Source organism: Conger conger, chromosome 1 (genome assembly GCF_963514075.1).
Source record: "Conger conger chromosome 1, fConCon1.1, whole genome shotgun sequence".
NCBI classification, from domain to species: domain Eukaryota; kingdom Metazoa; phylum Chordata; class Actinopteri; order Anguilliformes; family Congridae; genus Conger; species Conger conger.
Genome location: NC_083760.1, coordinates 56,215,942 through 56,228,951, shown reverse-complemented (window position 1 = coordinate 56,228,951; position 13,010 = coordinate 56,215,942). Strand labels below are relative to the sequence as shown.

At 41.6% G+C, this 13,010-nt stretch overlaps 1 protein-coding gene across 1 annotated transcript; it reads left to right on the top strand.

The window, feature by feature from the left end:
* The first annotated feature begins 7,497 nt into the window (after window positions 1-7,497).
* fbxo43 (F-box protein 43) lies at window positions 7,498-10,923 on the top strand. The gene is made up of 5 exons (XM_061241634.1): window positions 7,498-7,748; window positions 8,235-8,822; window positions 8,973-9,075; window positions 9,739-9,918; window positions 10,675-10,923. Exons 1-5 carry the CDS (start codon window positions 7,498-7,500, stop codon window positions 10,921-10,923), a joined length of 1,371 nt encoding a protein of 456 aa, XP_061097618.1.
* The last annotated feature ends 2,087 nt before the right edge of the window (window positions 10,924-13,010 follow it).

Genomic DNA, 13,010 nt, shown 5'->3' with positions numbered 1-13,010 from the left:
AAAGCCGTTTTCTCAGAAAGGAAATCATTTTAATACAGAAAATTTCAGATTGTTTCTGGCAATTCTTGGATCGGTTAGCTTTTCTGTAAAATTGTTGGTGTGAGTTCAAAAATAATTGGCTACCATCAGTGTTCTCTGAACCAACTGTACAACACAACAGAGCTGGACATACACAAGATCACTACTGTCCTCCATAATCATGACTCTTAGTCTTTGCTCAATATACAATTCTGTACAATTTGTGTTATTTACAAAAAGGCCAAACTGGTACACACGGTGGCATGCCATGACAGCTAAAAGATATGGCAAATGTATATGAATGTTTTATATCTTATCTGTCTTATGTATTACAATGTTTTTTGCTCACATTTTAGCTATTTGTGGTTCTTTATGGTAACTTTTTAAAATCAAAACAAATAGTTAACTGCAAGATGAACCTGAAATTGCAGTAGCTACTGTTTGGATCTCAAACGCCTCTGTCTTCAACAATCATTATGCGGAACCTGCATAATGGCATAAAAAAGTAAATACAGCCTGTACAAGTTTGTACAAGTACACACAAAGATAAGTGTAGAGCAGAAGAATTAATGAAAAAGCATTCCAATCATACAACTGATATTGATAAGGATGTTACAGCAAATAGAAAAACACATGGCAGCAACCTGATCCTGATTTAAAATTTTAAAGTAGAGCCACATTTGCACATAACACATTTTTTATTTTATCTGACCTGTGGATCAGTTTCAGTCTGATACCCGATGACAGATTTCCTTAACTAAGAAGTATGAAAGTTTTGCGCGGTCTGGTTTGACCTGTTCTTTTAACTCTTTAACTGCCGTAGGTTCCGGAGTTATCGGCCCACAGCTTGCCCAAACGCTGTGTAATTAAGATTATAAAGGCAGGACAAATGTCCCAAAATGATTAGTGATAAAATGTCTATATACCACTGTCGCCATTCAAGTAAAAATGGAAAAACCGTAAGATGCTAGCCGATAGCCTAAACGCCAATCACTTGCAACAATTTTGCAAGCAAGCAGGGACGCAGAGCTGCACATTGTCTCTGGTTCCACGTGATTCAGAAACTATTCGATTTGCGAGAGAGATTTGTGTCCGTAAGCAGGGAGAAGTCATTTCAGTTCAATGGCAGAAGTAGGGCGACCGAAACTTGTGGACCGAAGAAAGCAGAACAGCGTTTCTCCAAGTAATACAATGAGGAGACCTACGCTACGTGATCCCACTAATTTTGGACGTCTTGCACAATGGGGACGTACACTCACTGAGCACTTTATTAGGACAATTTTTACTTAATTACATCTAGTTATTCATGCGGTTATCTAATCAGCCAATTGTGTGGCAGCAGTGCAATGCATACAATAATGTAGATACGGGTCAGGAGCTTCCGTTAATGTTCACATCAACCATCAGAATGGGGAAAAATGTGATCTCAGTGATTTTCCGTGGAATGATTGTTGGTGGCAGACAGGGTGATTTGAGTATCTCAGAAACTGCTGATTTCCTGGGATTTTCATGCACACTAGTCTCTAGAGTTTGCAAAGAATGGTGCAAAAAACTAAATAAATCCAGTGAGCAGCATTCCTGCAGACAGAAACGCCTTGTTAATGAGAGACCTCAGAGATGAATGGCCAGACTGGTCAAAGCTGACAGGAAGGTGACAGTAACGCAAATAACCAGCAGCAGAAGTCTAGAAAATATGTCTAATAAATACCTAATAAAGTGCTCACTGAGTGTACATCACAATGGGAACGTCCATTGCACATTGGGCCGAACAACGCCCCTTAGCTGTGATAAAATGTCCATATACCACTGCCTGTTGTGAGTTATTGCTTAAATAGCCAGGCTGCCTACTCAACATTCTAAATGAGTGAGCTTTGAGAAACCTTGTCGCCTTTCCCACAAATTCTTAAAACTTTTTTCCCCACTCCACACACAAGTCAGTAACAGTATGGCTCAATCCGGACTTTACAAGAATTGATTAGCCACAGAAACACTATGAGTGTTGCTAAAAAGTCAGTTTAGCCAGTGTTCTTGAGTATATGCATCATCTGCATCCCGTCAGTCTGGCTCCACAACTGTAATGCTTTATAATCTCCCCATAAACCCTCTCTTACGAACCTGAATAGTGCATTGGCATTGGCATTATATTATTATTATTATACAGGCAGGGCGACATTGGCTCAGGAGGTAAGAGCAGTTGTCTGGCAGTTCAATCCTGCTCTGGGTGTGTCAAAGTGTCCCTGAGCAAGACACCTAACCCCCAATTGCTCCTGACGAGCTGGTTGGTGCCTTGCATAGCAGCCAATTGCTGTTGGTGTGTGTGAGTGTGTGTATGAATAGGTGAATAGATAAAGGTGCTATATAAATGGCAACCATGTATTATTATTATTATTATCATTATTATTTTTATTATTATTATTATTATTGTTATTGTTATTGTTATTGTTATTGTTATTATTAATTAATAAATATCCCTTATAGAGATGGGCAGTATGACTGCCTCTACACTGCAAAAATGACTAAAATGATATTCATCCCTGCCATTACTTCTCCCCATCTGGATCTCTCCATTTCCCTAGGGGATACCACACTTACGCCATCACCCAGTGCAAGGAACCTTGGTGTGACTGTCCCTCTCCGAGAACATTGCGGCGGTGACCCGGTCATGCCGGTTCTTCCTATATAACATACAGAGAATCCGCCCCTTTCTCACCCCCTACTCGACCCAGCTCCTGGTCCAAGCAATGGTTCTGTCCCGCCTGGACTACTGCAATTCCCTCTTGGCTGGCCTCCCAGCGTCCGCCATCAGATCCCTCCAACTTATCCAGAATGCAGCAGCTCGTCTGGTCTTCAACCTTCCGAAATACTCACGTCACCCCCCTGCTTACTTCCCTCCACTGGCTGCCTGTCATGGCTCGCATCAAATTCAAAACATTGGTGCTAGCCTTCCAAGCAGTTAAGGGGTCTTCCCCAGCTTACCTACAAAAAATCATCAGACCCTACACCCCTGCCAGACCTCTTCGTTCAGCCTCCACAGGCTGCTTGGCACCTCCCCCTCTCCGAACTTCCACCTCACGCTCACGACTACTGTCTGTTCTGGCACCACGGTGGTGGAACGAACTCCCCGTTGAGGTCAGAACTGTAGAATCTCTTCCCATCTTTTACATTACATTACATTACATGGCATTTAGCAGACGCTCTTATCCAGAGCGACGCACAACAAAGTGCAAATCAAACACAAGAACAAGTGCAAAGAGGACCTGAGAGGACAGTACAGTTCCGAGTCCTAGTGTAAACATACAGAAAATCAGAACCCTTGAAGAGTACAATCAACTTTCAAACTAGCATACCACAGTTGGCAGCTAGAATACAACAATACAACAGCCAATAAAAACAACAATACCTATACAAGTAACAATATCTATACAATCTATACATAAGTGCCATTACAGTCTAAGGCTAATCATGGTGGTGAGTTGGGGAGGGAAAGGTGTAGCCTGAAGAGATGGGTCTTCAGTCTGCGCTTGAAGGAGGTCAGAGACTCTGCTGTTTGGACATCCACCGGGAGGTCATTCCACCACTGTGGGACCAGGACAGACAGCAGTCCTGAGAGTGAATTGCAGGTTTGGCGAGGAGGAGGCACCAGACGGCACAAAGTGGCAGAACGGAGGGGTGTTGTTGGTGTATAGGTCTTGATAAGGGATTGAATATATACAGGGGCTGATCGTTTAACTGCCTGGTATGTGAGCACCAAAGTTTTAAATTTGATGCGAGCGGAGGTTGCAGAGCAGGGGGGTGACATGTGAATGTCTGGGAACATTGAACACCAGACGGGCTGCAGCATTCTGGATCAGTTGTAGGGGTCTGATGGCAGATGCTGGAAGGCCAGTCAGCAGAGAATTGCAATAGTCCAGGCGGGACAGGACCATTGCTTGAACAAGGAGCTGAGTGGAGTAGGTTGTGAGAAAGGGTCGGATTCTCTGGATGTTGTACAGGAAGAACCTGCACGCCCGGGTCATCGTAGCGTTGTTCTCGGAGAAGGATAGCCTGTTGTCCATCACCACTCCAAGGTTTCTTGCACGAGGGGATGAGGTCACTGTGGTATCCCCTAGTGACATGGATAAATCAGAGAAGGGAGAAGTTAAAGCAGGGATGAAGTTTACCTCCGTCTTACCTGGGTTGAGCTTTAGATGGTGGTTGCCCATCCAGCTCTGGATGTCTCTCAGGCAAGCAGAGGTACAGGTAGAGACCTGTGTGTCTGATGGGGGGAAGGAGAGAAAGAGTTGGGTGTCATCGGCATAACAATGATAGGAGATGCCATGAGCAGAGATAACGGGGCCAAGGGATCTCGTGTAGATGGAGAAGAGGAGGGGTCCGAGGACTGAGCCCTGGGGGACTCCTGTAACAAGGGGGGCGAGGGGTTGACACTCGCTCATCTTCAAGCACAAACTGAAGACGCACCTCTTCAAGCAGCACCTCTCCCCGTCCCTCCCTACCTCCCTGTGAACCTTAATTGTTGTCTTTCTATGATTTACTTTCTGTGTATAAGTATTTTTAGTTTGGCTAGGTAAGCAGTGTTTGGCTAGTTAAGGGGTTTGTTCATACTTTTGCGTTGTTCGTTTGTTTAAATAAATCAAAATCAAAATCAAATAGGCCCCGGTCCTTATCTTTGTTGTGCAGGTAGCAGTTGAAATTGTACTTTCCTCTAGGGTCTTTCAGCGCACTTACCCCTGGTTATGGGTATGCACTTTGTAGTACGTCGCTCTCGATAAGAGCGTCTGCCAAATGCCAATAATGTAATGTAAAAAAGATGTTTCAGGATATACGACAGCACTTTCCCAGGGGTTGCTGTTGAAGATTTTAAATAATGAAAAATGATTTAAAGTATCTACTGTATATCTAGTAGCAGCACGGTTGTTTGAGGCTGGTTTGATACCTTGGACCCTTGATGACTTAAAGCCATTTAGCCAACAAATGTGTTCTGTACTGTATCAGTATAATTTACAGCCAAATCTAGTCCCACCCCCCAATTCCCATAGAGATCCATTCAAATGCAAAGAGTTATAGTATCGCTTGTAGGACAACCTGAGAACAAGATATCCAGACTCTGGTGATGTTGACATCAAAAATACTAAAAATTTCTATTTTATTTGACATTATGTTAAATTGTCTCAAACATTGAAATGGGGGGCTATGTATAAAAAGTGCTGTAATTACTACATTTATACATAACCAAAATTTATAAAAACATGGTTTAATAAAATATGAGAATCTGCACTTATCCATCCATCCATCCATTATCTTAACCCGCTTATCCTGAACAGGGTCGCAGGGGGGCTGGAGCCTATCCCAGCATACATTGGGCGAAAGGCAGGAATACACCCTGTCCATCACAGGGCACACACACCATTCACTCACACACTCACACCTATGGGCAATTTAGACTCTCCAATCAGCCTAACCTGCATGTCTTTGGACTGTGGGAGGAAACCCACGCAGACACAGGGAGAACATGCAAACTCCACACAGAGAGGCCCCGGCTGACGGGGATTCAAACCCAGGACCTCCTTACTGTGAGGCGGCAGTGCTACCCACTGCACCATCCGTGCCGCCCGAATCTGCACTATGAATAGCTTGATTACAAACAGTGGAAATAAAACATTAAGCAAATAATCCAGAAAAGGGCAAGGTGTGTCCAAACTTTTGACTGGTACTATATATATAGCATATTACCCATGTCTTTGCAGTTCATTATGACACAGTGATCGATTCTGAAGAGGAATTTCACCCAATATCTTTACTTGCATTAACATTATCTGCCTTTATTAAACAGTGTACAAATAGTGGGGTGCTCCAGGATTCTGTTTCCTGATCTGTCTCACATACGTCATTTCAATTAAAAATAAGTTCGAAAAATAAAAATAAAAATAAAAAATAACAATAACTTCAGCCAGTTGAGTGGCAAGCATACACTGGAAAAGGGTAGGTTCAGCCAGGTAAGTCACACATCCATCTCCATATTTTTCAGATAGGCAGGGCCTACATATAAACTAGCCAAATTATAAAGTCATCAACCACCAAGAATCCGTTGTGTGCTTGTGTTCCTGACACTTACAGGATTTTGAAGCAGGGGGACTTGATGTGACAGGCATCAAATGAGGATGCTCGCAGCTGTGTGAAAAGGATATTGCTTGGAGCGGACCGGCAAATTAACAGACATTTGATCTAGACCTACTGGTATGTTTCGTTTTGAAGTGGATGTGGTGTGAAAATACACGTTTTTGCAATTGTATATATTTTTAGAATATACTTTAATACGTGTTAGAATGGTTATAAAGAATTGAGTAAAAAGTTCATTTTGACCGTTTTAAGTTTTTAAGCAAAATAATTCGCAATCTGAATTAAGGCACCCTAAGGTTGCAACACAGAATTTTATTCTTCAGATAGCCTACCCATTAATTTAATTACAGTTACCACCATTCATATTTTATGTAACATAAACAAAAGACCAACACTGATTACATCTCCGTAAACACAGCAGGGGGTTCCGTTGGCTTGAGTATCCATGTTAACAGGTCAATGTTTTAGCTTGTGCGGGCGAATGGGAGGCATTGGAGACATCACAGGCGCCAAATTCAAATGTAGGCGAGGGAACGAAGCAAAACAGCAACTCGCGCACCACAACAATAACCAACCATAGCAATAAGAAACAGATGGTAGGTTGCCATTGTACATAGCTCTAGTTTAGTTTGCGAGAAAAATCTACTGAAAGGAGGACAAGACGGTGGATGGAGCTTGTCTGGATAAAGCAATACAAGGCATGCCCCGCAGGGAAAATTGAGCCCCACTAGATAACAGATAAGGTATTCTTCAGGAATTGTATTTAGCTATTAATGTTAGTGCTACAACTAGTTTGATCTTATAAGTTCGAAATGAATAAGTTACACGTAGCTGATTAAATGAATATTAAGAAAGGTAGCAAGTTATGTTACCTAACGTTAGTTATTCGATTAAATATTTCCAGACTAGATTACAATGGTAACGTAAGCGTGCTATACGTAACTTATATTAATGTTTAGCCAACATGGCCAGTAGGTTAAACGTTAGCTCGCAATTCATATTCCAGAATAACGTTACATAGCTCGCTAACGTCACTCATTCGTGGTAAATCCACGCCTGACCTTAACATACTTGAATACAAACGAGTTACGCGTTGAAAGGTATTGCATTGTTTTTATATATCATCTAGCTAAATACTTAGCCTGGCATGATCTGTCATGGTAGGTTACACTTGGTCATATGTTTTAATAAGTACTACCCTTTCTGGATTTACCCTCAGTTGTTCTTGTCAGATGCTAGCTTAAGTTCTAACCGTTAAAATTCTACATTCAGCAAGAGATGGAGTGCTGCCGTTATGATGGTGTACTTCAAAGCCCAGAAGACCGAAATTGTACGTCCTGTCCTGACAGTGGATACAGAGAAATGCAGTGCTGTTCAAAGCAGCCGAAGACCACTGATGCAATATTTGACATACTGGAGCCTTTTTCTTTGGACTGCTTGCCCGAAACGCCAGATGAAAACTTTACACGAAACAGCACGTCCAATTTGTTATTCAACAGGCCAAAAAAGTCACGACCCAAAGACACTGTCCGTGCCATCTGTTTAGAAGAAGATTCCAAGAGAAATGACGCATCGCTCTTCGAGACTCCTAAAAATGATGATTCCTTTCAAAGGCGCCTCCTATCTAAAGCTGCAAATAATGGCAACACAGGTAAAAGAAAAACCCTGGATACAGACCACATCATATTATCAGGTGCATCGACAGTTGAAGATGATTTTACTGGTAGAAAATTTGATCTGGCAGAATATGAAACTTTGGCTACCAGTACTTTAAAAGCTGACAAGCTGGTTTTGTTGTGCAGGAAAAAGTGCCTTATGTCCCCCAAGGTGAAAACATCTTCCCTTCAAGACGGAAAACATGAAGTCGCACATGTTCCCAACTCCCGTTATAACAACTGTGTTTCAGAGCTGTGTAAAACAAGTGTAGGAATGAGGGACATCATCCCTTGTGCCCTGCCTTCAGAGCTGCTTGGGACTCCCAGTCACACTGTGGTCACACTGTCTACAGACGGCAGCTTTCAAACTCCACTAAATGACCTTGACACAAGCCTTGCTGATTGTAGAATCTTGGGCACATCTCCTCATGCTCAAATTTCCAGTCCGGACACATTCTCCTGGGAGGACAGTGGCTTTGGCACTTTGGAGGTAGATGACACACACAATTCCTATATGGGACTTGATGGTTCATTCCAGGAGCTGTTGTTGCACTCAGCCTCCAGGAAAAAAGATTATCTGAACCAGAGCGAATCAACTGTGACGCCCAGACTCGAGCACAGACTCTCCACGCTTCGAGATGAAGGTTCCCAGCCTGAAGAGGCCATCTCAGAAACTGAATCTGCACCTGGTCACCTACAGCCCGAGCTCAATATACGAAAAGTCTACATCGGAGGGAAACATGATAAGCACTTCCTTGAGAAGACTGTACCCAAGACCAGTTCAGATGCGGACCTGTCCTTAGTGCCAGCATTGCAGGTGGTGCATGCCAAATTCCGGTGGAGTGCCATGTTGGCTGAGCAAAAGGACGTGGAGGGCACCCAGCCTTTGAGGATGACCATGCCTTTAGTGGGGTTAATCGGGAAGAAGATGGGCCTGGAAAGGCTGGATATCCTGTCGGAGCTGAAGAAGAGAAACCTTACACACATTTTTACAAGGATAATAAATATGTTGTCTTGTGAAGATATATGTAGGTGAGTGTGACAATTCTTACATTTTACTCCAGTTGGAGATTTCTGTTTATATCATTTGTGAATATTCAAATGAAAAAAAAAAAGTTATTTGGGGTGCAAATGTAATTAGCAAATCAAACATCTACTTATTACTTTTTCCTTTATTGTAAGATTTGGCCTGGTGTCAGATTTCTGGAATGAAATGGTTGTACAAGACAAAATGGCATTTCAAAGGCGAAGATCATTCTTGAAAATGCAGCAGATGTCACTTCAGGTGGGCAAAATAACAAGAAATTGTTGGATGGGTAAAATTGAGCAATGGGTCTTTTCCACACTGCAGGCTGAGGTCACTGAACTTTACTGACTGGACTGAAGGATGACCCCTCATGTAGTTGCCACAAGTCACTCACTATTAGGGTTGGGCTGATCTTCCTTTCAGTTCAATCATTTCAGGAAATGAATTGAAATTCAGATAATCAACTAAAACATTATGCTTGGCCCATTTTTCATTCATCGCCCATTTTTCATTCATCAGCTGAATTTCAGTTAATTTCCTACATTTATATTGACTTCATTGAAATCAACCACAATGGTCCTGCTAACCCACTTTAGGCAATATTTGCCAATAGTCTGCCAAATGACAAAAATGTAAATGTAAATGTAATGTATTTACATATCATAAGTGAGTCCTTTAAGGATTCATTTTTGGCTATACACTATCTTTGTAATGATTGTTAAGAATAGTATTGGATGTCCAAAAGAATAATGGCAAATTACAAATAACTATCAAGTGCCTTTGCAGTGATCTGCAGTGGCTTCAAAATCAAGGTTGATTCATCAGAAGGTCGATTCCTCCATGTAAAAGTCATATTAGCAATGTACTGTCGGCCTACTAATATGTTTTATTGACTGTTGTAACTCCCCCTTATGGTTAAAGCTGGCCACTGTCCCCGATGCAGCGACGAGGTTGAATCGCCCGTGCAGGTCTCCTCTCATGTCTGTCCAAGCACAGGCCAAGACTCCTCACTCTCACACCCCTTTGCCTGGAAATGGCAGTTTTACCATAGTGAAGCACGGTGTTAAACACTCAGCCAGTAAACGGGAGGAGTTCCTAGAGGTGAGTTCAGCATGGCATCAGCAGTATCCAAGGCCCAAATTATATGGTCATCATCTACATGATTGTATGCATTGCACTCCTGCCACACAATTGGCTGATTAGATATTCGCATTAATAAGTAGGTGTAATAAAGTCAAAATATTATAAATAGTTCACACATATTTCAGCATTCTAACTCAACTTGACATTTTTTTTGTTGGTAGACAATTATGAGACATAGAATTCCTCAAAACTTGAGTTTCATACTCTATTTCATTTTCCCAGTAGAGCCATTTAAATAAAAGTGTCACAATGAAAAATGCCATGGCACGAAATGTGACATTTAGAGGTCCATAACTAAATCTTAGACAATTTGTAACTAAATGGTTGGCATTTATATAGCGCCTTTATCCAAAGCGCTGTACAACTGATGCTTCTCATTCACCCATTCATACACACACTCACACACCAATGGCGATTGGCTGCCATGCAAGGCGCCGACCAGCTCGTCAGGAGCATTTGGGGCTTAGTTGTTTTGCTCAGGGACACTTAGACACAGCCCGGGCGGGGGATCAAACCGGCAACCCTCCGACTGCCAGATGACTGCTCTTACTGCATGAGCCATGTAGAGATAATAATCTATGTAGAAAATATCTTACCATAGAAAACATGCATCTACTTTCGTTTTGGAGATATTTGGCCCTAAAAATGCACTTTTTTTCACCAGGGACCAATTTTGGGCAGTCATATATTTTTCACATTTTTTGTGGTTTTCAGGTAGCCAAAACCCTCTTTAATGATGAGTGTCTTCGGCCATGCCCAAGGTGCCAGCATCCTGCCAGATGCCACTCCATTAAGAGAGAAGGTGTGTGCAGCTGGGGAGACTGTGGCTTTCAGTTTTGCACTGGGTGTCTATGCACCTACCATGGTTCCAAAGACTGTGGCGGCTGGTCTTTCAAGCACTGTGACAGGAAGGAAGTGCTGGCTGGAAGCACTCAAAGCAAACACAACCTGAGGAGACTATAAATTTTTGTACATAGATCATTTAGTTCTTTCTCATGTTTTTAGTGGCTGTTTTTTGGATTGTATTAAATTATGGATGTGGGAGGAAGAGATGCATTGAGGAACCTAACGCCACAATCATTCTGGTGAAAAAATCCTTGTGTTTAGATTTAGTATTTCTGTGCACTTGTGTGTGGTGTTTCTATTTGTTAACTTCATGCCTGTACAGCATTAGTTTTATACATTTTAAATAAAGCTTAACAAAAGTTATTGTCATGACTTTGGAATTTTTCAAATAATCATTTGGAGGACATCAGCATGTTTGAATGGTCTTCCATCTACCTTTACCAGTTGATCAGTCTTTAGAAATGCAAACAAATGTTTTTTAACTGGCAGTTTCTTGGTTATTATTCACACACACACACACACACACACACACACACACACACACACACACACACACACACACACACACACACACACACACACACACACACACACACACACACACACACACACACACACACACACACACACACACACACACACACACACACACAACACAATTGTCCTGGTGTTTGTAGGCATGGAAATTACCTATAACAAACACAAAGTGTGATGCCTCCATCTTGTGGCTTAACATGGAAGTGTAGGTTGGGGCTCATGGTCCAAATTAATTTTGTGCAGTTATCCATCTCCCATAGAAATGCATTATGGAATGTGCAACAGGCCATGTGGAACCTACAGTCCCCTCCAAAAGTATTGGAATAGCAAGGTCAATTCTGTTGTTTTTGCCATACACTGAAGACAATTGAGTTCAAAAGGTCAAAAGATGCTCATGAGATGACAGATCTGAATTCCAGCTTTTATTTCCTGGTATTTTTATCTAGACTAGTTAAACAACTTAGAACATATAGCACTTATATCGATCAGAGCCATAGCACAAGCATTGGGGATAGCTTGTACAACAACTTGGAATGTCCTGAAAAAGAAAGAAACCACTGGCAGACTGAGCAACATTTCCCTCCCTAAAATTTCCCTCGGGATGAATAAAGTATCTATCTATCTATCTATCTATCTATCTATCTAACAGAAATGGTCAAGGAAAATAACAGCAGTTGATGACAAACATTGTGAGAGCTGTGAAGAAAACCCCCAAAACATCTGTCAGTGACATCACAAACAATCTCCACAGGGCAGGGTTGAAGGTATCTCAATCAACCATTCAAAGAAGATTTAGAAAGCAGCAATATATAGAGGCTATACCACAAGATGCAAACCACACATCAGTAGTAAGTAATTAAATACTCTTTGTTCCAATACGTTTGCTCACCTAAGAATTGGGTGGTCTGATACCAAATGTGCTATGTTCCAAGTAGTTTAGCACATCCAGGTGTAAATACCAGGAAATAAAACCAGAAATTCTGGACTCTTGTCTCATGTTCATCTTTTTATCTCAACCCCAAATGTATTGAGTGTATTGCAAAAACAAAGGAATTGCTGTTCCAAGGAGACTGTATATTGTCCTATGCTGACTGCTGTGACAAAACGACTGACTAAACATTCTTACCATACGCCTTACGGTGTAATATGCAGTTATACACAGTCCTTTGCCAATCAAGTAAACACACAGAAATATATAATCCAACAAACAGCTGGAGTCATCAAGTCAAAATATAACAATACCAATCAGTTCATCCAATGATTGGAGTTGCTGCTCTCACCTCTTCAGGAATGGCACATCTAACGGTATTCAGGAATTTTAACACTGTCCTCCAGCATAATCTGCATTCACCATCAGTATTGTTTTAAAAATAACACTGGACACTAAATTCACCTGCCTCGTTATTGAATCCATTCACGGGGCCAATGATCATTTCCTGGTCCATTTTTAGAGACATGAAAATCTTTTAACTCAATTTTAATTAAAAGCATCAGTTTTTTGAGTGACATAAGACCGGCGAAAAGGGTAGTTAGTTAGATTACATGGTAATTCTGCGCACAGCTACCCTAATCGCTAGCTAACAAATTAATAAACAGGGTGATTCATTTTGCTTATGAAACGTAAGCTTGTATTAAATTGTATTAATTTCTTGGCGGAAATATTTTAT

Excerpts from the sequence above, each read along its gene's own strand:
- fbxo43 (XM_061241634.1), top strand. The coding sequence starts at position 7,498 with ATGCAGTGCTGTTCAAAGCAGCCGAAGACCACTGATGCAATATTTGAC. Across the intron at positions 7,749-8,234 it reads AATGATGATTCCTTTCAAAG|TCCGGACACATTCTCCTGGG; the intron begins GCGCCTCCTATC and ends TCAAATTTCCAG. Across the intron at positions 9,076-9,738 it reads TGCAGCAGATGTCACTTCAG|CTGGCCACTGTCCCCGATGC; the intron begins GTGGGCAAAATA and ends TTATGGTTAAAG.